Here is a 26,324-nt window from a genome sequence, read left to right as displayed (position 1 = left end):
CAACAACCCCAAGCAGCGCTATAGGCTGGGGACTCACTGGCTGAGAACAGCCGGGAAGAAAGGGACCTGAGGGTACTGGTAGAGAGGAGCTGAAGATGAGGCAGCAGTGTGCCCAGGTAGCCAAGAGAGCCAATGGCATCCTGGCCTGGCTCAGGAACAGTGTGGCCAGTAGGACAAGGGAGGTTCTTCTGCCCCTGTGCTCAGCACTGCTCAGGCCACACTTTGAGTGCTGTGTCCAGTTCTGGGCCTCTCAATTCAAGAGAGATGTTGAGGTGCTGGAAGGTGTCCAGAGAAGGGCAGCAAGGCTGGGGAGGGGCCTGGAGCACAAACCCTGTGAGGAGAGGCTGAGGGAGTTGGGGGTGTGCAGCCTGCAGAAGAGGAGGCTCAGGGCAGAGCTCATTGCTGTCTACAGCTACCTGAAGGGAGGCTGTAGCCAGGTGGGGTTGGTCTCTTCTGCCAGGCAACCAGCAACAGAACAAGGGGACACAGTCTCAAGTTGTGCTGGGGCAGGTCTAGGCTGGATGTTAGGAGGAAGTTGTTGGCAGAGAGAGTGATTGGCATTGGAATGGGCTGCCCAGGGAGGTGGTGGAGTCATCGTCCCTGGAGGTGTTCAAGAAAAGGCTGGATGAGGCACTTAGTGCCATGGTCTGGTTGACTGGATGGGTGCTAGGTTGGACTGGATGAGCTTGGAGGTGTCTTCCAACCTGGTTGATTCTATGATTCTATTCCAGGAGCAAACAGACACTACGCTGAAAGTGCCCATGTTTTAGGTTACTGATCCATAACAGACAAACAACAAAAGGAAACACCGCAAGAGATAGGCTGGAAAGTGGCTTATCTTTCTTCTGTGGATGAGCAAATGAGCCCTCCCAAATACCACCAGCTCCTCATTGCTGCATAGCTCTGTGGTTTCTTCCTTGTGCTCCATCTTCTAGTGCCTCAGAAAAAACTAAAGGTTAACATTTTCCTTTGGCATTGGGCAAATGCTCCGTTTTCTCCAGCTGTTTCTTTCTGTTGTTTTTTTGATTAACAGTGAGGAGAGGCTGTATTAGTAGGATATACTGTTTAGTTGCCTTACCTTGCTCATTTCTTTGTGGAAGTTCTCTTCTAGGCCTGCTATACTCTGGAATGTGTTGACGTAGAAACCAACACGACTGCCAAATGAAAACCGAGACAGAAGAATGTAACAGACACAAAGTTTTCCCCAAAATTTTCAACCCTTCTATTACACCTCTCACCCACCATTTCCACTCAAACTCAACTCTGTCAGGTCTGATACATGCTGGAAGAGAAGAGTGGCAGGGAAGCACAAAAGCAGCCAAGGCAAGGTATGAGGCAAACATGTCCATGGCGAGGAGGCGGATGGGTAGGATAGGATCTGAATTCGTGCTGGCTAAAGGGAGAGAGAAGCACAGGGCAGGGAGGAAAGACATAAAAGGGAAGGTTAAAAAAAACAGGCCAGTAGCAGGGTGATGGAAAAGGAGAGAGACTATGATGCAGATAGAATATGGAGAGAATTAGGGGAATCAGCACGAAGACATTCATCGACTTTGAAGTCCCTCATCACCAGAGGAAGCAAAACACCATGAACAGTTTGCTTCCGGAGCAAAAGAGTAAGAAAGCACAGGATGGGCACGGAGAGCAACAGGAAAGCAGAAGGATCAGCTGGGTAGCAGGAGCCTGTGAACAACTTGTGACATCTTAAAATCCCAGCAGCCACCTGCCACCCTCCTTCCTCTAGCCAGCTTGCTAGAGGGAAGAGCAACAGCAGAAGGGAGATGCGCTCTATGGCCAGAAGCATCATCATGTTGCACATGAGACCACCTAGACGCCTGTATCCCTCTCTGCCTCTTCATCAGCCAAATCTGCATGCCGCTTTGAGCAGACTGCTGACCCAAGCTGGAAGGAAAGGGGAGTGAAGACAGACATCAACACTCTGCTTTCCCCCCCTGCTGCTGTCCACTCTCTTCATCCCCCATAGACCAGCATTGCCGACCCAGATATGATCACTGCATTTCAAAAACAAGAAACTGGGATGATCCTAGGAGGATTTTGACTGCTTTTCACCATGCCTTTGCCGTATGTCAGTTTCTGTTACCCTCCAAGCTGGATGTTGTCCTGTTTTTTTCCTTCTCCCTTTTCACTGCCATAACCACTGGTACGGCAAATCAGTCTCTCAAGTCTCCTCATTCTCCCAGCCCATCTTCCTCTGCCCAGAATAGCCTGGGCTGTCCTGGGCACAGTAGTACAGTTACAAACCAGCTTCTTGCTGTGCTCTGTGTCACACAGCCAGGATCACATTTAGAGACCAGAGAAAACCAGGATCCTCTCCTTATCTTTGTTCACCCAACTACCCAAATCCAAAAGTGGCACCCAAAGCACAACAACCTGTCCTCTTATCTGCCCTCGTGTCAAGTCTGCTGCTTCATCATGCATTCATAAGCTTGCATTTGCGAGATACAGTGATCAAGACATCATCTCTTGGCACTCTCTAACATCAGTAATCATATAAACTCCTCCAATATATCATCTTCCCTTAATCATTAATCAGGGCTTTAAATGGGATGTGAAGGGGGAGGGGGATAAAGTCATCAGGCTTCCATGTGGCAAGGTTTGGGAGAACACACCAGTGTGGGGAAGACTAGGAACCTGCTGTCCAGAAGCATGCCAGGGACAAAATAATGCAGTCAAAGTCTTACAGAGCCAGATCTCCTTTAGGTAGTAACTGACAACAGGAAAACATCATGTGGCAGTGATGACATAAGGGTAGAGATAGGTTGATAGGTACAGAGGTGCCTGAGCATGAACAGGTGGGATCTGCCCCTAGGGTTGGAGCACAGACTAAGAAAAGAGTTCCCAAAGATCAGGGTAAGGGAAAATCAGTCATAAGCCAGCTCCAATAAAGGCAAAACTGAAATGCCTCTGCACTAACACAAGAAGCATGTGGAACAGACAGGAAGAAATGGAAATCTGTGTAAGCCTACAGGGTTATGATGTCATTGGCATCACTGAGACATGGTGGGGTGTAGCTCACAATCGGAGCTAGGGGATAGATGGTTATAGACTCTTCAGGAGGGACAGGCAGGGGAGAAGAGGAGGGGGTGTTGCCCTCTCCATCAATGATAAACTGGAGCCCATGGAGCTACACCTGGGGATGTGCAACACAAAAACAGACAACTTACAGGTAAAGGTTAAAGGGAAGGCAGGGGAAGGTGACATTGTAGTAGGAATCTGCTATAGACCTCCTGAGCAGGAAGGCAAAGCAGATGGGCCTTTACAAACAAATAGGGGAAGTTTCACAATCACAGGCCCTAGTCCTCATGGGGGACTTCAACCACCCTGACATCTGTTGGAAGGACAACACATCAGAGCACCAGCAATCTAAGAGGTTCCTGGAATGCATCAATGATAACTTCCCCCTCCAAGTGGTAGAGGAAGCCACAAGAAAAGGTGCTGTGCTGGACCTAGTCTTCACTAACAAGGAGGCACTGGTGAGTGGAGTGAAGCTGAGGGGTAGCCTTGGCTGCAGTGACCATGAAATGGTGGAGTTTAAAATCCTCAAGGCATCAAGGAGGGTGCACAGCAAACTCACTCCTCTGGACTTCAGGAGAGCATATTTCAACCTCTTCAGTTGGCAGAGAGCCATGGAAAAAACCCTGGAAGGAAGGGGGGCCCAGGAAAGCTGGTCAGTGGTCAAGGATCACCTCCTCCAGGCCCAGCAGCAGTGCATCCCAAAAAAGAGGAAGGCAGGTAAGAGTGCCAGGAGGCCTGCACGGATGAATAGGGAGCTCCTGGGCACAGTCAGATGCAAGAAGAAAGCCTACAGAGAGCGGCAGCAAGGACAGGGAACCTGGGATGAGTACAAAGCAATTGTCTGTGCCAGCAGAGCTCAGGTTAGGAAAGCCAAAGCACAGCTGGAATTGAGTCTGGCCAGGGACAGACAGGGGAGCAAGAAGAACTTCTTCAGGTATATTAGTGAGAAAAGGAGAGCGAGGGGGAATGTGGGCCAGGTTGGATGAGGACCTGTTGAGCAACCTGTTCTAGCAGGAGGTGTCCCTGCCTATGGCAGGGGCTTGGAACTGGATGATCCCTAAGGTCCCTTCCAGCCTAAACCATTCTATGATTAAGGGAAGATGACATACCCTCTCAGCTGCAGACACTCCTTTCAGCCAGCTAGTACACCCACCCAAAATCTTAGTGACTCAGCTTGCTCTGTCTGCTGTCCATAACAGACACTGGGAAGTGTTGGTGAGGCAAAGGGATTGAAACACAAGGCAAAACACAGAAACACAGCTTTGGTTTGCATCAAAACTGTTTGGGTTTTTTTTTCAAAAGGACCTTGAAGTAAAACCAGAAAGCTAAGAGTGAACCTGCTAGGGGGAATCCTAGGACAGATTCTGAGAGGGTCCAGATGAACAGAGCAGACACTGAGCCTAAGCGAAGAAGGAAACTGATACAAGAGTTTGGGTCTTGCTTCCTTCCAGTTAGCCCTTGGGAAAACTTCCATCACTCACCTATTCCATAGCGAAGGCAGCTCCTCCTGCAGATCGACATTCATCTCTTCAAACACCTTCTGAGCCTTTACTAACTCTTCTTCAGCCTTAGTAACAGAGAAGGGAGGTTGTCAGCTGCACCACAGACAAGGAATCTGCAAGGCTGAGACAACTGTGGCTCTTTTCTTAGGAGACCAGGTAAGATTCTGGTATGGGGCTATCCTCATCCCAAATGACTGTCCCAGGAACCAGAGTTGCATCACAAGTGACCTGATGCCCCTTCAGCTTGCATGTGTTACTCAGGTTTTCTCTCAATAGATTTTCCTGTTTGCATACTCAGAAAGTAATTCAAACATCCAATAATGTTTTAAGTTCTACAAGTTTCCATAGCTTCCAAAATTGAATGGAGCTGGTCAGGTAGTTTGAACTCCAGCTTAGACACAGATGAAGATAATTGTGGTCTCTGCCCTTTTCCAAGTCTTTGAAAGATGTGAAATCCATTCCTAATGGCATTGAAGAAGAATCCTCCCTCATGGGGAGTCTCTCTGCTTGGGTAAGGCCATGGCAAAGCCCCATCTCTTCCAAAGAAGGGAGGAGGCCTGCATCATTGGTTCTTACAGCACTCTCACAAAGCTACCTGGAGAAGCAAGGAAGGGTATGCAAAGCCAGGCTGGAGTGCTTGAGCAGCAGGACTCGATTTCAGCAGTCTCACGTGCTCTTATCAGGAAGAATCTAACACAAGACTAATCTCTGGCTCATGGGTGCCAATACAGAAGGAAATATGCCTCATACAGGACCTCATTCTCTCAGTTAGGACTTGAAACTTGATTAATTCAGTGGACCTAGACACCAACAGATTCCAGCACTGGTGTGTGAATTCTGCTGGGTGTCAGCGACAAAAAGGACAATCCTAGTTTCTCTTGCTGACAGTAGACAGTAGCAACAAGCACACTCTCCTTCACATACTTGTCCTAGGTGACCTCTTCCATTTTTCAGTGCACCAACTTAAAACTCAAAGCTTGCTAATTAAAACGTTCCTATCTGGTGATTTGTAGCAGCAGCATTATTCCATAACCCCGTGTAGTGGGATGTAAGGTGATAAACCCCTGTATAAGCACCTTGATGACACATCTTAACAGGAAGGCCAGCACAAGTGCCTACTTGTATGTGTGACAACAGCAGGGAAGTCGCAATGCCACAGGGCTCTGCAAAGAGCCCACGAGGCAGTGGGGAAGTGATCTGTCTATGAGCATGAAGTCAGATTCTCACCTCTTCTATGAAATGCAGTTATCTCTTCCTTGTGCCAGCCTAAAGAAATCCAGCTTACTGCTCCTTAATGACAAGTTTATGCAAAGACCAGACTGGCAGAAGAAAGGATTCTAAAACAGTTGGTTGTCTGGGGTCCTGTTCCTCACAGCATTGTGCAGGATCCTTACACCCTCGATTTCTTTACAGACTCGGGAGCAAGCTGCTACTTTCCAACTAGCTCCATCTTTCAGCAAGTTGCACATTGCTGACAAAGGCCAGGCTAAGAGTTTACCAAAAAACCCTCTACTTTTCTGCTACACTCACTTAACACCAACACTTTGAAAGTGTTGGCACAAACCCCAAAAAATGCCCGTCACAACTGAGACAGTTTATGCGGGTCCAGGGACAACGATCACAAAGGCTCATTCTGCCTTAAAAAAACCCTACAGATGAATGTTCCTAAAGTAATCACTTTAACAGGAGTTTAAAAAAAAAACATCCAGCCCCTCCTTTGGCTTTTTTGTACTCTGATTTCCAAACCAGACTGGAATCAGAACCAACTCGGGCTATGGAGTAGCTGGGAAATAAGGCACCCTAAATGCTGATCAGTTTTCAGATATGGTGAATGTTTATGAGTTTTCCCACTCTCATTTTACCTGTTCAGAAGGTTAAAAAACCTAGGAAGAATGTATGAATATTGTGACATCCCGAGGTAAAGGCAAAGTCAGCAACAGGCAATGTTCACTCCAGAGCAGCTGTAGGGATCAGGGATCCATCTAGTGCTCGCAGTCCCACAGATAGCACTGAGCTAACTCTTCGCTCCTTTGTCAGCCCAGGGATCTGATCACCAGTGGGATTCACTTTGCCTGAGAAGCACTGGATAGTCTTAACTGCTTCCAGACGGAGCTGCAGCCAGAAAAGCCAGCTCATGCAGTACGGTGGGGAGAGGAGCAGAGACACAGCTTTCTGGGGCAGAGCCTGCTGGTACCGTACCTGCCTGCTTTACTGCAGCTGTCGGCATTGCCAACCTAACAGAGAGCTGAGGCAGGAGGATGTAAAGCTCAAGGGCCCACGAAATCTGAGCTCAGAAAATTCTTCCTCTGCTCTCTCTGCCCGAAAGGGGGAAGGTTTGAGCAGGAGCTGGACAACGCAGGTGCTTTCCCGACCCTCCCCCCAGCCAAGGCTCAGCCAAGGCAAGCATAACCAGTCAGGCTGTGAGAGGGGAGGTGCAGGAATTACTCCTCGTTTCCTACCCTCACCATCCCAGCACTCATGAGTACCTGACGATATCCAGCCTGGTGCTCCCAGGAAATGTGGTGCCACTTCTCTCCCACCCTGCTGCGCGAACTGCGGTGATTACGCACCAGCTGAGTGCCCCACCCCGGGCCCCAGCGCTCAGGGGGCCTCTCCGACGGCAGCGCGGCCCAGGGCTCAACCTGCAGGCTTCCTTCTAAAGGCAGACAACTTTCCGCTAGTGCTACAGCACCAAGGACGCTGCTTTCCAGTCTGTACTCAGCGTTCCTGAGGGGCTCAGCAGAAGCTGCCATTCTGTGCCATTTTTCCTTTCGTTTCAAAAAGCGCAGTCACCAAAACTCGTACCTGAAACCCCTCCAGCAGCCTTTGCAGAAAGCCCCCGCCGCTGGTTTTACTAGCGCTTGCCACGACCTAAAGAGCCAGCGCTTCGTACGCTGGTGGGAAATAGGCTTTGCTGACCTCATCCTTGCTTGGCGATGGTAAAAGCGTGAGGCAAGAAGAGAGAACAACCCAGCTGCTGCAAGGGGAAGGCCCCTCTCTGCCGAAGCGCCTGGCTAAGCGCGGTGTCATCAGCCTCCCTGCCTAACGTAACGACATTGAGTGCTGTCAGGCAAAGGGACAACTCAAGTCTTTTTTCCCCCCCCTGCCTGCTCTTCTCTGTGAAGAAAAGCTGGGAAAACCTCACTTCAGAGTAGAAACTAATCCTCTTTATTTAGAGATTGAAAACTAAGACCTGCACAAGTAGAATCAAAATAAAAAGCACCCAAGATTGACAGTTGTACTAACTAATTTGGGAATTAAAAAGGTAAAGTAAAAAGGAGGAGTCCATTTGATTTGAAAATATCTGGGGTGACTGAAAAAGAGTAGTGCAGGCAGCAGGAGGTGAAAATGTTACTTACTCCCTTGTCACCTCCTGTAGGGCAAAGTAACCCAGTACAGGGAAATTAACAATCCATGGCCAGCAGCCTGAGAGCAGAGTGCAATAAATCAGAGAGCACTCGCTGGCAGCTTCTCTAAGCAGTTATTCCCAGTCACCCCAGACAGGCTAAGAAGAGGGAAAATACCCAAGAGCTGATTTATCTGTCTGTGCCTGCAGAAACTTCCCATTCCTGCTGGGTTTTTTGTCCTCCAGAAATACCACCAGCTAAACAGACCAGTCAAGAACCAGAACGACACAGATCGCTCCCAGCACAGTGGAGGCACAGGAGAAGCCCTCAGCAGTCTGCCAAATGTCCTTCTTTCAATCAAGAACAAACATATTTCCTCCCTTCGCTAGCACCTTAAGCAGATCTACTAACAGCTGTTCTTTCACCAGGCTTTTTACTGATGTGGCAGTCATGACCTGATCTGCAGCCATGAACTGACTGTGAAAAACCCAGGTGCTTTACAAGGTGAGATGGAGTTAGTGTTTCCAAACTGCAATTCATTCTCCGACAAGGAATGTGAAAATGTAGGAGCATTTGAATGAGAACAGATGAGCTCACCAGGAGCTAGTGAGCAGGTAACTGGCACTCTCCCATCCTAGATAATGATTTAATATCCCTTGCCCATTTGAGGCATTCTCTTCTCATTGTCTCCTGTCATTTTCCTCTTATACCCCAAGGTGATCCAAGGAAAGTACCAAGGGGGATTCCAGCAGGAAGCCATGTTTTGCCTATGCAAGTAGGATTGAAATTCTTAGTCCCTGCAGTTTCTCCAAGCTGCTTTCATGTCCCTTAAGATGCTACAACCTAAAGATTCATCCAAGTTCAGCCACATGATGTAATCATGGTCTCAACCACATGGTATAAATTATGTGGTCTGGACTCATCTCTCCTCCTGTGCAGACAAACACTGTATGTCTGGAAACTGCTCTTTCAGACCTCAAAGCCAGGATATCACCCTTTTCTGAAACTTGCATTGTACAACAGAAGAATATGGCAACTTAACTCAGCAGCCATAGAAACTAATTCCGAAGCAACTGAGGTTTTTCTGGCTTTCAGCACAAATGCAGATGCTAGTTTTTCAGTGTTTCCTCCTCTTACCTTTTTTTTAATTTTTGAACAGCAACAGTAAAAATAGACTGCTTCTCTTAGAAGAAACCAATAATTCAAGGAACTATACCACATCACCCTTTGCCTTGGCACGCCATGGCCCTTCTTCATCTTCATTTCATCTTCGTGAGAGGAAGCACAACTTCAGTATCAATACATCTGCTAGAAGTCAATAGGGCAGGCACAGGTTCATTCATTGGTCAGCAATTTCCACTTATCCACTGTGGCTCAGGAGTATCAAGGACACACTTAACAGAAGGGACTAGAGTGAACGTTGCCTAGAGATTAGTTGCATGGCACAATCTAGAGCTCAAAATAGCGCATGCAGGGTTAGAGCCAGGTAGATCAGCAGTCACCTGATTTCGGAGCAGATTAGTTTGTGCAACGAGGTGAGCTTGTAGCTTCCCTTGACACCACTGAGGAGCAGCTTTCTCAAGCAGCGAAACAGGCTGGGGGAAGGGAGCATGTTTGAGTGAAAACAGGAGAAAAAAATAAAAGATAACAAAATAGGCACAAATATATCTCTTTTAGGATAAAAAAAGTTAGAATCACAGAGTTTATCTAGAAGCTGGGCCAAACCAGTATCTCCAAGGTGAGAGAAAAAGCAAACATCCTGGGACCAATCAGTTATGAATCCTTTGAAGCATGCCAAGTTTAGCAGTAATTAATGATCCAGTGTGGGCTGGGATACTGCAGACCGGCCAGACAGCTGCAGAGAGCAATAGATACAGTTGTTAGTGACCTAGCACACAAACAACCCTACTCCGAGCCATGGCTGTGAAGTGGGAACTCCTTAAAGAGAGGTCAGGATTAATTAACCATCATAATTTGCATGCAGCAGCTGAAAGTCCACAGTGCTTTCTTTTAATGGCAGATTGAGAGTTTAGCAGTAAGTGGCAGGAGTCCTGGGTGGGAAAAGAACATCTGCCTATTAGAGGAGGAAAAGAGAGACCATACAGAGCTCCAGGAAGGATTCTCATTGCTATTTCTGTTACCGTACCATGAGAGATCAGTCAAGTCAGCTCCAAACCGTATGCTGTCACAAGCACGGTTTTTCTATCATAGGGGCTATCAGCATATTTCAAAGTACCTTATGCACTGGAACAATCCCACTTCAGAAGGTTCAACCTACACAGGTGTACTTTCTGCATCAGCCTAGTGCATGCTGAGCCCTGGCTGCTGCCCATAGCCCTGCAGAGCTCATGTGGGATTGCAGGCTGGGCTGTGAAACCTGCCCTTTTTACAACAACTCATCCACAGAACTTGAGAGACTCACTGCTCCCACCTTTATAGCATCAAGACACTGCCACATGTCACGCAGTATCTCACATGTGATCTTATGGATTAAAGCACAGAAGAGGGCAAAAAGATCTGATCCAGTGCATATTTTGGCTAACAAGACAAGTCCAATCATGTACTAAGGGACGCTTTCATGGACTGAACCAGGAACAAAGCAGCAACTCCTAAATCTCAACATTGCACACTTGAAATTGCACTGTTCTTCATACTTAACAGAAGTGCAACAAACAATCCCTTGTTAGTAAGGTTTTATGTGAGCATCTGGGGCCACACGAGTGAGTGCAGAAACAATGAAGAAGGCCAGTCTCTGGTACAGATCACCAGATACCAACCCGAGTAGATTGATTCCTACAAAAAAACACTTCCACTGCAGCAGAGACCCCACAGGCACACACCAGTAACAGTACCATGCTCCAGGAAATTCTGCTCTTAGCCCCAGACACGGTGTACAGCTTTGAACAGAAGGCACAACCAGCTGGGCCTCATGCCTTGCATACAGAACCATTCTGGGGAGGTGGTGGAGTCGCCGTCCCTGGGGCAGTTCAAGGCAAGGTTGGACGTGGCACTTGGTGCCATGGTCTAGCCTTGAGCTCTGTGGTAAAGGGTTGGACTTGATGATCTGTGAGGTCTCTTCCAACCTTGGTGATACTGTGATACTGTGAGGACTTGCTTTGCCACACGAATGATGCAGTAACACCTGAGCCATTAGTCTCTCTCCTCAGTACCTGCCAAGGTTAATCACAGTGCACGCACTGGGTGAGCAGATGACTGACGAATCGCAGCTTGTAGAAAATAAGTACCGTGGCCATTAAATGCAGATCTTTCACACAGGAGAGACACGCATCTGTATTTCTTCTATGTGGGAGAAACACTAGTGTCTCTCACGTAGCCCTTCTTTCCTCCTACCACAAATCACCACAGGCAAGGGCTGACAACTCTACTCATTGTGGTTAGAAGACAAAGATTCAGGCTCGCATTTTCCTACGCAGCTTCTAGTCTGCAGAGTCCTGATGCACCATGGCCCACATGCAAGAGAACTAAAGATGTCTCCCCAGCCCTGGACTATCCTGTTGTGTCAAGACTTGAACCCACATGCTCCACCTCAAAGGGCAACTTGGGGTACTCAGCACACAGGAATCTTTTTTTGGCCAGGAATTCCAACCATGTGCCTCCTCTAGAACACCACCAACACTTTGACCTTTCTTCACCTTAATTTAAAAGAAGAAAAACTAAATTTTACTTTTAATCAAATGTATTAAAATAGAATTCTTCACTTGCATGTTCTGCAGTTGGCCTTGGATCAAGCTGTTCACAGGTACAAAAGACTCTGACAAGAGAAAACTCCCAGTTTTCTGCTTTCAGCCACATTTATTATCTAATTATTGTGACCAATAGACGACAACAGAACACAGTCATCAAGTGTACACAGGATGCATTTCCATCAATGTAGCTCACACTCCTAAGAGTCTATCCTAGGATATCAGAGGACTTTGAAAACAAAGCCAACCTCAAGTAATGCTTACTCCCACCACTGCTCTACGACAGGGAGAGGGTCCCAAAAAGCAGACAAGTTGAAATTTTTTTCTAGGGTACTGCAAGGTTTTGCTCTCCCCAGAGGCTTTTCTGACAGAGGTTACAGGTCCACAGTACCTAAAGCACTCTTGGTGGGCCTTGGCCACCAAGAGATTAAGACTGATGGAACTTAACAAATGAGAAGGAAAACCTCACTGTTTCACAACACCTCAATTATCTTAGAGGTCCTTTCCTAACTTAAACTATTCTATGAAAACACATCCAGTGAAGAGGCACAGATGTACTTAAAACCTGCTCAGTAGGCAAATACAGAGCTCTAAAAGTGAAAGGAAAGCTGCACATCCTGCTGCTTACTTTACCTTTGCAATTTTGGTTTCATCCTTTTTCTTCGCAGTTTGCAGAGCTTCGAAGTGGTGCCTGGCACTGTCATAATCCACAAGCTTCCTTCCTCGCTTTGCTATGCGAGACTAAGAAAAACGGAGAAAAGAGTTGTGACAATCTTTCCCAGCAACCAAAACAACAAAGCCTCTCAGGAAACCACCCTCCTCCTCTTCACCCAACCTCCAGAGCACCCCACGCTCTCCACACAAGGACATTCATTGGATACTCCATGAAGGCTGCCCAGAGAGGTGGCCCTGGGAGCCACTTGTAACAACCACCATTCTGAGTGAACGCCTCAACAAAAGAGCAGACCCAGCCAGGGAAAGCAAAGGGATCCAACCATCAACAGGCCTCACCTCTGGATGACAGCGTTTTCAGAACCGTAGCTCCAGCGGTTCCTAAAAGTCTCCCCTGGTACCTATGGACTTCAACACTTTCAGGGCTACAGCCAGACTAACCAACCACTCACAGCCCTAGCTCACATGGAAGCTCAAAGGATTCGATACAACAAAAGGCAGCATTTAAATTGCCAGCACAGCGAAAACAGTCACCCACATGTCAGGATATGCCTAAGACAGGACTTTGGATCCTGTAACAGGAGGTCTAGACAGAAGTGACCACAGCCATAGGCAGTGGCCAGAGTAGTTGGCTATTATGCAAGATGAGCACAAGGGAAAACCTGCAGCACTGTGTCACTAATAGGCAAGACACTGAAGCCACAGCAAACACGAGGAGGGAGACTACTAGGTACCAGATTCATGTTCTAGGAACAGAGTACTGGCAACTCAGTGGGTAAGAACACAGAATAGACAGACAGTCAGGCCTGTGGACTGATCCTTCATTGCCTTTCTTCATCTAAAGTACCTCAGACTCTCTCCCCCAGCACAGTTCCATCTTGGCAAAGCTCAGGCCTGATGGCCTGTTTCAAGAACCATTCATCCCCCTTAGCCTCTCACACTCTACAAACACCCAAGACTATATGGGTTGGAGCACATGCCTTCACAGTCTGACTCTGAGGCGCTTCAGCCTGGAGGACCTGGTTCAGCATCTGTGATCAGTAGACTAGATACAGGCTGGAGGGATGGAGTGAAAAGGCCTGGCAAGGGGCCAGAAGGGCTCCTACCTAACCACAGCACCTAGGGAAATTGAAACTGCAAGCTGAAGAATCAGCATTGACATTTATTTGCCAAAACAAAATACCCCCTCCACTGCACTCGGCAGGGACATGTGGCCTGCTCTCCCTAAGCTCCTCAGATGAACTGCAAAACCGTGCTCAGGGCTGATCTGCCAGACCAGCTGGGGACAGTCTGCACGTCTCCCACGCATGCTCCTCTGCACTTGCAGCAAACGCTGGAGCAGCTCTGCGCCACTCACAGCAATCTACAGCATCTCGGCCACACGCGCGTCCAAACTGATCTCAAAGTGCTCTGCTCAGTCCCAGAGGGGAATCGCCAAGAAGCTGAGCCACCCTGCAGTCGAGGTCACTAGAAGACACCTCCCAGATATCATACAGCAGCCAGGTACAGAGACAGGATGTCAGAGATGCCTTCCAGCAGCATGAAAACCTCTAAGATGCTTGTTTATGCATCTTTCACATACACCAGATAAAACACATGGACAGATCTGGGATTTAAGAGAGGATTTTTCCCTCATGATCATACTGGTAGAGATAGTTACAGTTTTGCCCACCTCTGACCCAGCAAACAGACACTTCCTGGTTTCCCTGCCACTCCAAAGAGCTTCATTCAATGGCACCCATCTCTAAAATAAGGTCTTTCCTGCCCTTTTTTCCCCCCATTCCCAGTCTTCTAATCCACAGCTGCCTCTGATGGGAGTAACGGGACTCAGCAAAGTCCTGGGAGACCTTGCAGGACTCTGCAGCTACCCACTACGAACCTGAATGTGAAAGACAAACTTCAACAGACTTCACTGCTTTGCAAAAAATCCATCTTAATTTGAGCCTCCCTTAAAGGAAAGTCAATAAAAATCACCCCCACACCAGAAAATTAAAATAACCACTGAACCATGAAACACTTTCTTTCCCTCCCCCTTTTCCTGATAGTGTGTTTCAAACCTAATAGGAACAGGACACATCAATGCAGGAAAGAAAATTTACCCATTCCATAGCTATTCAGAACTTGAGCTAAGGTTTATCTTCTCTAGGTTCACTCTAGAGACCTGTACTCATTGCATACTCTGTGACTCCATTCAAAAACTCACTCTGAAATATAGACTAGGAGTGTTATACTGACCTGCAAAGAAAGGATAAACTACTTCTTTTCATTTCCACTTTACAAGTTAGAAAAGATAGAGGCTTTGTTCATCTTTCCCTATCCCATATAAAACATTACTCCCTTGAACTTACAGAAAATCCTTAATAAAGGAATGCTGTTCTTGCTCTCCTGTTGTGGATCCTGTTGCAAGCCAAAAAACGAGAGAACTTTTCCAGCCACTCAAGAGAAGAAGGCTTCAGAATATGTCAGAATTTCACCAAAAAATAATGTACATATAGTCTAAACCAACACACATTTTAATTACTGGGCTACTAACAAAACCCAGACCTTTACACAGCTAAACTGAAATCATCTCTCCATAAGTCATCTTCGATTACCACAATAATTGCCAGACCCTCAGGAAAAGCAGAAAAGTTTGCTTTTGTGAAAATGAAAGCCAGAAAATTCCTACTACAACAACCCCCCAGTACTCCATAAATGACCTAAGACTGGGGGGGGAGGGGATGGGGCGTTCACCTGCCAGTCTCAAGAAGTAATTCCTTAGGTGAAGCCAAACTATACTTTTGTACAGCTGTAGCAGCTTTTAACACCACCAATTCCAGGGGTTTCTAAGGCTGAAAAAACATCCCCTGATTTGAATCACTTCTGAGTTTGAGGCACTTCTTACTGCACCAGGGTAAGGAGGATGATTCACCCAGCTGAATTACTAATAAAAACATGCTGACATTTTACATTTCACAGCACTGAAAGTCCATTTTAAACAAAGCAGCCAATTCTCATGAAATATATCAGTATCTTATTGGAGGAAGCGACAAAGCACCGAATTCCCACTCACTTTAGGACAGGAAGCAGGGGCAAGTAGTGCTCTCTTTAAAGCCTTATTCAAATTCTGCATAAAATTGCTTTTATTTCTCATTTTCCTAGAGCATCATCTGAAGCCTGAAGAAAGGAACGTTAGTGGCCCACTCAGAAGTCAAAAAGAGGATCCATGGGAGCTCAGTGCTCTGTGCTTTGAGTTTTGGTGGAACTTGGGTGGCCCTAGTCCTTGCCCGCCTTTCGGAAACTGCACTGCAAAACCTCTGCAGGACCCAGCAGAATAAAGAAATCCCAAAGGTGGAAAAAGTGACACACTCAGGTGACCCAGCACACAGCTGACAAGGCTAGTAAAATGCTACTTGGCCTGAAGCAGCCCAGAAGTCTGGGTCTACTTGGGAAGCAGTGCAGAGGCTAAGGTGGTAGCTACTGAGGTACATGAAATCCTACCACAGGGAGCCATCAGCGCTACAGCCTTGAGCAGGTGGGAAAAAAAAAACAGCTAGTCTTTTCACCCTTCCTATCTTCAGGTTTCCAAGGACAGAAGGGCCTGGAAGAATGAAGCAAAACCATGAAGCCCTACAAGGCAAGGACACTGTTGCTCAGGACTTGTTTTATGAGCCTGTGACCTGCGCCTCTTTGATAGAGCATAATCCTCTAGAAGCAACAAATATTGACAAACATTTTATGCACATGTGGTGGGAAAAGGGTGGTTTTCACTGGGAGGTAGCCAAGCTGATACTTCCCATATGGTGATAACATTACTAGTGCTTCCATATGGTGAAGACATTTCCTGCATAACAAATGGAAAGGAGGTAAGTGTGGGGGAAGGAGAGCTCACAGGGCACAATTCAAACCTAGGTCCTGGGATATGGTCTCTCCCAGAGAAGAGGCCTATCCAGCAATTCCCCTTTCCTACAACAAGGTGGTTATGTGCACTGCAGCCCTGCAAGGAGAGCACAGAAATCTGCTTTGTATATCAGTCTCTACCTGTAAAGCACATTTGCCACTAACTTTGTACTTACAGGGAAGTAAAAAACCAAAAAGAGAGGCTGAGAGCTTATGAGTTGTTGGTGACAGTGCTCTCTGGCACAGTGACATAATAGGAAATTTTATGGACCATCCTGTTTTCCACTTACGTTTTGTCTTCAAGTATCTTTCCTCTGGACTCTTTGCTCTCATTTTATGCCCGAAGAAGAACTTAACATTTTCACACAGCCCAAAGCGGCAAAAGATCTTGGCTGCTCTAAAAGGAAAGCTTGCAGTAGCCCAGCACACACATCCTTCTAAAGGTGATGAGGATGCAAGAAACTGATTCTTAGGAGGCTTCATCTGCTATGACTCTGTAGATCACAAGGTTCAAAAAGAATCTTACTTTAATGTCTGGAAATTGGCCAAGGTACGTATCCATGGTCAAAAGCGCCTGATCCACCAGCTTCTGATGGAAGTCTGTCCAGAGGAGATCATTGTTCTGAAAAACAAGAATAATGAACTAATAAGAACACAGCAGAGCACTGCATTTCTGTTTTCCTCTGAGTGTTACATTCCATAATTTCGGTCAGTCAGAGCTCTTAGGAAATAGTAATTTCCCTGGAAAAACTAAGGAGTGGGGAAGATCGCTGAAAACAGAGGTCTCGCCAGAAACATAGAACGCTTGATGCAAGCACACAGTGCCCCTGGGGAAACTTCCTTTGAGGGGCTGTCTTCTCCTGTGCAGTGCTAGTCCAAGTCAGAAGGAAAGGTGTAGATTAGGCTGGCTTTACCTTCTTCTCTCAGCAGCTACAAAACCAGGACATCTGACACCGCCAGGCATCATTTTCTGCTCTTGATTACAACGTGGTTTTCTGGAGGATAACGAACAGCAGCAGAGCCTATTCTGGCAGTCTTCAACCTTCATGCCACCTACTTCCACAGCTCAATGGAGGTCACATCTAACCCTTGCACCCTGAGTTGTGTACGCTTTATACTTGATGCTTATCTTAGGCTCACTAACTTCCTGTCAGCACCTTGGCTTGGGTGGAAATTGCCTCCCTCTCCTGCTTTTCCAATTAAAATGAAGGTTTGGGGCTAAAAAAACTCCAGAGAAATAAGTCCATTTTACATATTAATTTTTTTGGATGACATAAGGAGTACATTTCCCCTGTCTCTCTTTTCTTGAAAGACAGAAACACAAACAAAGGCATTAAAGGGTGACATTGAAGACTGGAAATATTCCTGCAGACTGCCACAGCAGCTACAGTTAGTTCTCAGGACTCCTGTTCCCTTTGACTTCTCTGACTCAAATTCTCTGAAAAGATTGTCTCTTACAAGGCACCACAGTAGCTCAGGAAGCGTAAAAAGATCAACAAAGAACTTGAAGCCAAACTAGCTGAATTACAACACTTCCCAACAAGAAGTTTCCACATACATGCAAGAGCTGACCTGGAAACCCTCAGGTTGTCTGATTTCATAGAATCACAGAATCAACCAGGCTGGAAGAGACCTCCAAAGATCATCCAGGCCAACCTAGCACCCAGCCCTATCCAGTTCAACTAGACCATGGCACCAATTGCCTCATCCCAGTCTTTTCTTGATCACTTCCAAGGATGGCAGCTCCACCACCTACCTGGGCAGCCCCATTCCAATGTGTAAACCCCTCCTTCTGTTGCTGGTTGCCTGGCAGAAGACACCAACCCCCACCTGGCTACAGCCTCCCTTCAGGTAGCAATGAAGTCACCCCTGAGCCTCCTTCTTCTGCAGGCTGCACACCCCCAGTTCCCTCAGCCTCATCTCACAAGGCTGTGCTCCAGGCCCTTCACCAGCTTCATCGCCCTTCTCTGGACATGTTTCAGTACCTCAATATCTCTCTTGAGTTGAGAGGCCCAGAACTGGACACAGTACTCAAGGTGTGGCTGAGCAGTGCTGAGCACAGGCAAAGAATAACCTCCTTTATCTGCACTGAAGTTAGTTCTTCCTGGGAACAATGCATATGTTATTTCAGGTGAGATTTTCTGCAGGGCAAAGCAGGGAAAGTGAAGAATCCTTCTTTTTCTCTCCTCTTTATTCCTTCCTCTCTGCTCTAATACCACAGGCAGATGCGGATAAGCCTAGTTCTGCAGCCTCGTGGCAGATGGACCCACAGAGCTGAACTGTCACAGCTGCTGCTCAGCAGACCAACTGAGCAAAAGAGCAGCAGGTGCTTGCTTCCCAGATGGGACCCACCACACACACATGCCAAGGAGATCCAATCTGTCAAATGATAGGCTGTGCCCTAAGCTCCACAGAGAACACCTGGGCAAGCTGGACAGACATCACCTCACTAAAAATATAAGAACAGCAGGTCATGGTCATGCATGGCTCAGTCAAACAAGGTGGCAACTAAAATATGGCAGCCAGTGGTACTGCTGTCAGCGAGAGGTTGTTGCACCTACACAATGACTGCTCTGACCATTTTTGGCCATAGATTTTGCTCCATCTTTCTCTTGCACAGAACACAAGCAATACATCCAGTTTGCCCTAGTGACACTCTTTTGGCATTCTCCATCCTTGTTTAGCCACTGCTGGGGAAACAGACTGCTTGTGGGTGTAAGCATACAGCTCTGTGTAATGTTCAAGCGCCTGGGGACAGTGTCCTACAGATGAAAAACAGGCCACACCACTTTTGCTTTCCCTTCTTTCCAGCACCGAGGTTGTCTCTCTAACTCCTCTGCAGAGCCGTATGCCTGAAGAAACGTGGCACACAGACACAGCTTTCTAAGCTCATCTCCACTGACACATCAAGACTGGTGACCCCACATCCTGGACAATCTTACCTCTGCTATTTTGTTTGTGTCATCTCTCCCAGGCCAATCCGGCTCATAAACTTCCTGCAGGACACTCTGTCAGCTTCTTGGAGGCCTCATGCATTGCTAGGAAAGAAGAAAGAACTGTTTTAGAAAGAGATAGATAGAATGTTCCTCATAGTCTAACCCTTATCCTCTGGAATGAGGTTAAAGAAGGTGCTGAACAGGTTATAACAAATACTAAGCTCTTCTCAACAGAATAGCACATCCCTGTTAACACAGAGATGGGAAGGTATGCAGAGGTAGAAAGGAATTGAGGATACAATCTCGTCCTTTTTTTTTGTGTTTGCTCTCTCACTGTAAAAGATATGAAAGTTAATCTGCTAAGACAGCAACACCTGTTTGGTAACCAAGCACAACATCACTCCATACCAGCAGGCTGTAAAGGATTCTGAAAGATCCTTCACCCAGACAAGGCTGACCTTTCCTATAACTCACATCCGAGGAAACTCCATTTAGAGGACAGCTGCAGAAACCTCATTGCATAGGTAGGCACTGGAGAGGAAAGGATTCTCTGCTTATGCAGACCTTACCTTTCACGGAAGCCAAGTAAGTTCGGAGGTCCTTCTGCAGCCTCGTGCCTTCAGACTGTGAAGGTAAGAAGATGTCCAGTTATTCTCCCATATAAAAACAGCATAAGAGGGAGACCACAAACATGTACAAACAAAGAAACTGGTGTTGCAGATGGGCTACTTGTGAGCCCTATGACCACACAAAACAGAACTGTTAACAGGAAGATCACAGAGCCTACTGGTTGGGTAAACCTACAGATGGTGACCCACAGGTATGTCTGGCCAACAAAAACACTAAGATACCAAGTAATCTGAGGTAGGTAAAGCTGTGTTTTGCTCTTCCCAGCAGACATGGGTATAGTGTTCTGATTCTGCATAAGCAACTAGAGAAGGTCCTAAGGGCAGTAATTAGTTTATAAACTAATGAGTCTATAGAACAAATGTAACTGAAGGAAATGTGTAGGCTACAGAAGATAGATGCAGCTCATCTATTTTGCTTGGGAGCAGTTTAACGGATTCTTTTCCTGCCACGCTGCAAACCAGGAGTCCAGTGCAAAGTGGGTACAGGCAACCTCTGACCTACCCACAGACTCTGTCTAAATTGTTCTGTGCAGCAGAGCTTGCGAATACAGGATAAATCATCCATTTCTTTGCTTCAGTATAGAGGTGGCCTGCAAGCAGATCATCTCACTCACTAGGAAACAAAGGATTAAAGCTAGAATCTGGGCTGAGTTTTGCCAGTTTGAGCCTTCAGATAGCACAGGTGACTGAAGTGCAAGAAGTGTAAGTTAGAAAGGATTGTGGAGATTTTTACAGCAAAGTGGGCTCAGACACACATGCATACATGCAACTCCTCTTCTACACTAAGACAAGCATGCTCGGGCCAGCTTCCCTTCTACCTTGCCATAAGTCATTGTCAGTGATGCAAAACAGACAGGGAATACTCCCAAATCCACACAGTTAACGTTATATAAACAGAAACAAAACCAAAAATAAGGCTTGAGAAGTTGACCAACACCACCACAGAGGATGTCAAAGGAATGGAACATTGAGGACAAACATTGAGGACATTTGTGCAGACTGCCTCTGGAGTATGCAGAAAATACAGAAAAAAGTTTGAGACCAAAGTTCTCTGTTAAAAGAGTGTTTCTCTCACTCTGGGATCTCACTGGATCCTCACTGTTCCCCAAAGTTTAGCTGTAAAAGCAAGAATGCAGGAAAGCAACAACTACATCTCACACCCTTCCCCGCAGCCTGCTGCTATTCCTTGTCTTCTTTCCCAGACTGTGTCTCAGTGGGGTGGGGGGCAGCAGAGAGCCTGGGGGTCAAGGGATGGTAGCTGTGGCAGCTAATGATTTCTGACAGCTGAAGACAACTCCAGAGACCAGGATCTCTCTGGGAACATCTCTGACAGCTGCCTCAGAGCTACTAACTTCAAAAGCAGATGTTCCCCTTCAGACCTTCCCACTACTGAGGCATCTCTTGCCTTAATTGAGCTCATGCTGTGATCCTTCGTGCTTTCAGTGCAGCTGTGCTCTCTAAGCAGAAGCTAAATCTGCCCAGCTGTTGAAGTGGCAGTGCTAGCATAGCTTTGCTGAGAAATCCATCCCACTTTCCAACACCATGGCCCAGTTTGTTTTCCTTGCTCAAAAGTTCTTGGTAAGTTCAAATTTATTCTTCTCCTAGTGCAATCAAAAGAAACAAGGCATGGGAAAGAGGTGGCACCTTTATAAAGAATGTTAGACTCCTAGTCTGGAGAAGCATCAGGAACCAACCCAAAGAGAGTAAAACATGAAAGGAAAAGATCATCACACATCAAGGCGGATACCTTTTGAGGTTATGAGATACTAGTTGGTAGGGAAGGTCTTCTGCAGACCTTAGCCAACTGAATGTCTAGAAACTGTAACCGCTGTGCCAGCAGCAGCTTGTCTCTCGGGCATTTGGCGTGAAACACTAAACCAACCCAAAACCTACCACAACGAGTGACAACTCAGGGAGATATCAAGCCCCTGCTTCTCTGCCAGGCAGAAAACAGACACACTGCCAGGTGTAAGGACTGCCACCAGCCTCCCACTGCCTCGCCAAATGAATATTTAAAACACAGGGCAAGAGAAGCCACAGCCCAGCACACCTCATGGAGGGGCTGTGTTGCACACCTCTGCAGCCAGTCATTTGCTTCCAGGTACAGAAGGACAACTTTTAGGACAGATTCTTGTGCCTGTGCCCTGAACACCGAATGACTGGGAAAGAGCAGAGATGTGGGAGCCTTCAAATGAACTTTCTGGGAGGTCAATTGCTAAAGATAATCTGTCTTGAGGGAGTAATATGTGAGCCAGATGTGCTGTTTGTCAAGTTTTCAAGAGGCACAGGCAAATCCTGCAGCCCTGCAGAAGCATGGTTACATCCAGTTCATTTGTCACACTGCAAGTCCGTTTGTCTGAACTAGAAAGCTCCTACTACTGACAGACCTCAGAGTGGTGCTCTTACACGAACCTGGATGGACAGAGAGCTGGGAAGTGCAACACTTCTCCTTACATCCATTCAACCACTATCAGAGCGGATGAGACGCCCTGCTTGAAAATGAGTGATTCTTAGAACTACTCTCCATTTGTCAGACCACGCATGGGATCATGTGTCAAAGTGGGCCAACACAGCCAGGAGCCACACAGCCTCTAAGCAACAGCAAACAAGGCCACTGCCTGATCACACCCCAGCCAGTTCCACATAGAAACTTACAGCTGGAGGATTTTTCCCAAACATCCCAGATAACTCATATTTATTGCTTGCCCTGTAAAATAGGAACTCTTTCATTTATTTTAGAGAAATTGAGGGCCAAAGCATAATCAACAGACTCCAAGCAGCAACTGCTGAGCAGCTTCTACTTCCTTGGGTAAATTCTTTGGTGAATGTAGTTCCTGTCCTGTACCCGAAAGATACAAAGAGATAGTTGTAAAGAGTACAGAGGCAGCACTGCAGGTTTCTTGGGCACCACTGCAACTCACGGCTTTGGAGACTGAAATCCCAGACAGCCAGATCAAAAAGTCTGGATTTGAATTCTTCAGTATTTCTCCTTCAAAAACGTTTCCTGACTGCTGATACTTCAAATGATACAGAAAAGTCCAAACTATTCCTCTGTGTCCAAGACAGTATCACTGGTGAATGTGTGGTACATGAACCTCTGAAACAACAGCCACTGTCAACTGCCAACAGAATAGCATCAGCCTCCAGGAATCTGCAGTCAGCTCTCGTAAGACATAAGTCAAAGTCAGACTCAAAGATTTTCATTATATTCATCTGCAGCAAATCCCTTCTCAGCCGTTTTTTTTTTCAACACAACTACATCTGCTGGGTCTTAGTAGACACGATGCAGCTGCTGATAACAGCTCTACAGAAGGTTTCTAAAATATGCCAAAGCACAAAAAAAGCAGAAAGATTTCTTCAGCACAACCCGAGGTTTGGTGTAGCATTGGCATGAAACAGAGCAGTACTTCCATACCACCAAGCCCCAGGGTGCAAATCCCTGCGTAACTGAAATCTTCCCCTTCCCGAGTGACTGAAAGCTCCAGATAGAGAGCAAATCAATAAACAAACCACATCCAGTCCAAGACATAAACTTACCCCCGTTTCAGTGCACATGGGGGGAATTGCTGCATTGTTAAAAAAATGCTGTGCGCTATAATACAGGGACAAAGCAGAGACGCTGAAGTACTGACTCAGGGCTGACACAGCGGTTGCGCAAGGATGAGGTAGAAGTGAGATTTGTATCTCTGCCATGGAAGGTTGTTCCCTTTTCACCATTTGCCTCCTTTTTGTCTTTTGCTCTCAGGAACTGCCTTGTTCTTTTGTTTTTTAATTCCTAGTCTATTTCCTATCCAATTCATTTCTCAGGCACGGTGTTGCTCTCTGTCTCCAGCCCGGCACTAACAACTACATTACAAGTGAGCTGCTAACCAAAGGAAATGCTGTGGTTGAGCTGCTGCTTTTCCTAAACTCTCAGCACACACTTTAACTGACTTCACGATAGGGGCACTGGAAGACACAGAGCAGCTTCTCAGAAGTGAATGGTTCTGGGTTGCTTCCATAGGCCTACAGCATCACTTCATGTAATGCCCTTTAATTGCATTTTGCAGAAGATGACTGGAAGCTAATGTGAATCCCAGGGTGTAATTACATATTGCAAATTATCTTACCAGCTGTTTGTTGAAGTTCTGCACACACTGTTCAAACTGTTCATCTTTTGTTTCATCTGCTTTCCCAAGCTTCTGCAGGACCTGCAGAAATACAGAACAAAAGAGAGGAGACTTCAAACACAGAGCAGCGACAAAGGAACACTTTCAAGGTTTTGCTCATACAGCTGAAAGAAGGAAAGTTTAAAGGTCTCCCTCGTTCTTGCACTCAACGTTTCCAGAGTATTTCTCCACAGAGCCATACATGAAAAAAGGACTTGCAGATGCCTCAGGATGAACTCAGGCCTCTTGAACTTTTTTGTACTGAAGAGCATGACTGAGGTTTGTCCTTCGTTGGTCTACTGCTTTTTGTAGACATGGCAAGAGCAATCCAGTTCCTTATGTCCTGTATCAGCAAGAAACAAATCACACACCCCCAATGTGCCTCGTGTTCTGTGCTTAGCCTTATTCTGGTTTAACATTAGTCTCTGTTCAGAACTCTGTTCTGAATTGTTTTGCTCTCAAAACAGCTGCACTGCCCTCAAACACAGAAAATGATGCAGAGACCTCCTTAGAAAGAGACAGTGGCTGGAAGAGTGGAAGTCCCACCTTCTTTCTAGCTTTTCTTACCATGCATATGCTTTGGAGGAGCTGGCTGTTGACAGCAACTAGGGACCTCGCACCATGGATCTACATGACATTTAGCCTAAGCGTCTTGTCTCAGTGTCAGCAGCCAGTCCTGTTTCTCTCACTGCTTCCATGCACAGCACAGCTCTCCACAGCCTCTTTGAAAATCCTTATCAGACTACTTCCCTTATCATCCTTCTCTCCTAACAACCTCTCCAAGCAGTTAAGTGGATCATTCCCAGATGTTGAACAAAGTATTCTACTTTCTGTGCAGGAAGATAGCTCTGTCACAGAAGGTTGGGCAAACTGCAGCAGCTCTAGGGGAGATCAGCAGTTACTTGCCATGCCCCAAGCAACGCTGGCAGAGACACAAGGATGTGAACTACAGTTGGTTAGGATCAATTACAATATCTTTGATATTAAAAAATAAAACCTGACCACAACAAAGGAAAAAAAAAAAACAAAACAAAAACCCACCCACCTAGCAAAACCACCTTGTCTCACAGGGCCAGTAAGAGCAATAAAAGCCCACCAAGTCAGGGTGCTGAGGGAATACCTCATAAGGCAAGGGAGCTCTATCTGGCAAGAGCATGGCTGCCCAAGAGGCAGAAAACACTGTTAAGCTCAAGTCTCCCTTGCTCCTCTGAGCACAGGAGTCTTTTAGCCACAGATCTCATCCTTCACGTTCAGCCCATCCTAGGGAGAAGAGGGTCAGGAAGGAAAAGCAGGTCTACAAGAAGGCCACCAATCAATGTCCCTGGACTAGATGCTCTGAAGGACTGTCAGGTTGCCATCAAAGCTATGGAAAGCAGCTTCCTCCAGCTCCTCTTGCTACTTACAGATCTCCTCAGAGAATGCAAAGAGGACCTTTCCCCTGCAAGGCAAGAATCAGAAATCTATGTTTGGTCCAAAAACTGGCATAAAGATTGGCCATACAACAGGACATAGAATATTTTCTGTTGGAAGGGATCTACAATGACCAGATGGTCATTGTAGATGACCAAATGAGAATGCCAATGAGAGTGGTGAGACCGTGGAATGAGTTGCCCAGGGAGGTGGTTGAGGACCCATCCCTGGAGGGGTGTATAGGCCAGGCTGGATGGGGCACTGGCCAGCCTGATCTAGGGTTGGGTGTCCCTGCCCATGGCAGCGGGTTTTGGAACTAGATGATCCTTGTGGTCCCTTCCAAATCTGACTGATTCTGTGCTTCCATGATTCTACCTTGGCCCATCCTTACTTTTTTTACACTTCCAAGGTACAGAACACTTGTGTTATGTATGTTTGGCTAATCTCAGCTCTCTTCTTCCCCCCACAAGCATAGATCACAGTATCACAGTATCACCAAGGTTGGAAGAGACCTCACAGATCATCAAGTCCAACCCTTTACCACAGTGCCCAAGGCTAGACCATGGCACCAAGTGCCACATCCAACCTTGCCTTGAACTGCCCCAGGGACGAACGGACTCCACCACCTCACCCAGGCAGCCCATTCCAGTGCCAATGGACTCTCTCAGTGAAGAACTTTCTCCTCTCCTCGAGCCGAAATTTCCCCTGGCGCAGCCTGAGGCTGTGTCCTCATGTTCTGGAGCTGGCCACCTGAGAGAAGAGAGCAACTCCTCCTGGCCACAACACCCCTTCAGGTAGTTGTAGACACGCAATAAGGTCACCCCTGAGCCTCTCTTCTCCAGGCTAAACAACCCCAGCTCCCTAAGCCTCTCCTCGTAGGCTTGTGCTCGAGGCCTCTCACCAGCCTCGTCGCCCTTCTCAGGGACACGCTCATGCATCTCAATGTCCCTCCTAAACTGGGGGCCCAGAACTGAACGCAGTACTCGAGGTGTGGTCTGACCAGTGCAGAGTACAGGGGCAGAATGACCTCCCTGCTCCTGCTGACCACACCATTCCTGATGCAG

At 46.9% G+C, this 26,324-nt stretch overlaps 1 protein-coding gene across 1 annotated transcript in view; it reads right to left on the bottom strand.

The window, feature by feature from the left end:
* The window catches only part of BIN1 (bridging integrator 1), a 109,929-nt gene that overhangs the window by 31,667 nt on the left and 51,938 nt on the right, over positions 1-26,324 (bottom strand). The window contains 9 exon segments of the mRNA XM_064165767.1: positions 1,079-1,154; positions 4,515-4,600; positions 9,385-9,477; positions 12,220-12,327; positions 16,664-16,759; positions 19,080-19,139; positions 19,141-19,175; positions 19,643-19,697; positions 23,812-23,892. Coding sequence (XP_064021837.1) covers positions 1,079-1,154; positions 4,515-4,600; positions 9,385-9,477; positions 12,220-12,327; positions 16,664-16,759; positions 19,080-19,139; positions 19,141-19,175; positions 19,643-19,697; positions 23,812-23,892 — 690 coding nt within the window.

This window comes from Pogoniulus pusillus, chromosome 2 (assembly GCF_015220805.1).
Source record: "Pogoniulus pusillus isolate bPogPus1 chromosome 2, bPogPus1.pri, whole genome shotgun sequence".
Taxonomy (NCBI): Eukaryota; Metazoa; Chordata; class Aves; order Piciformes; family Lybiidae; genus Pogoniulus; species Pogoniulus pusillus.
Note: the sequence above shows the minus strand (reverse complement) of the source record. Positions and strands in the feature narration are given on the sequence as shown.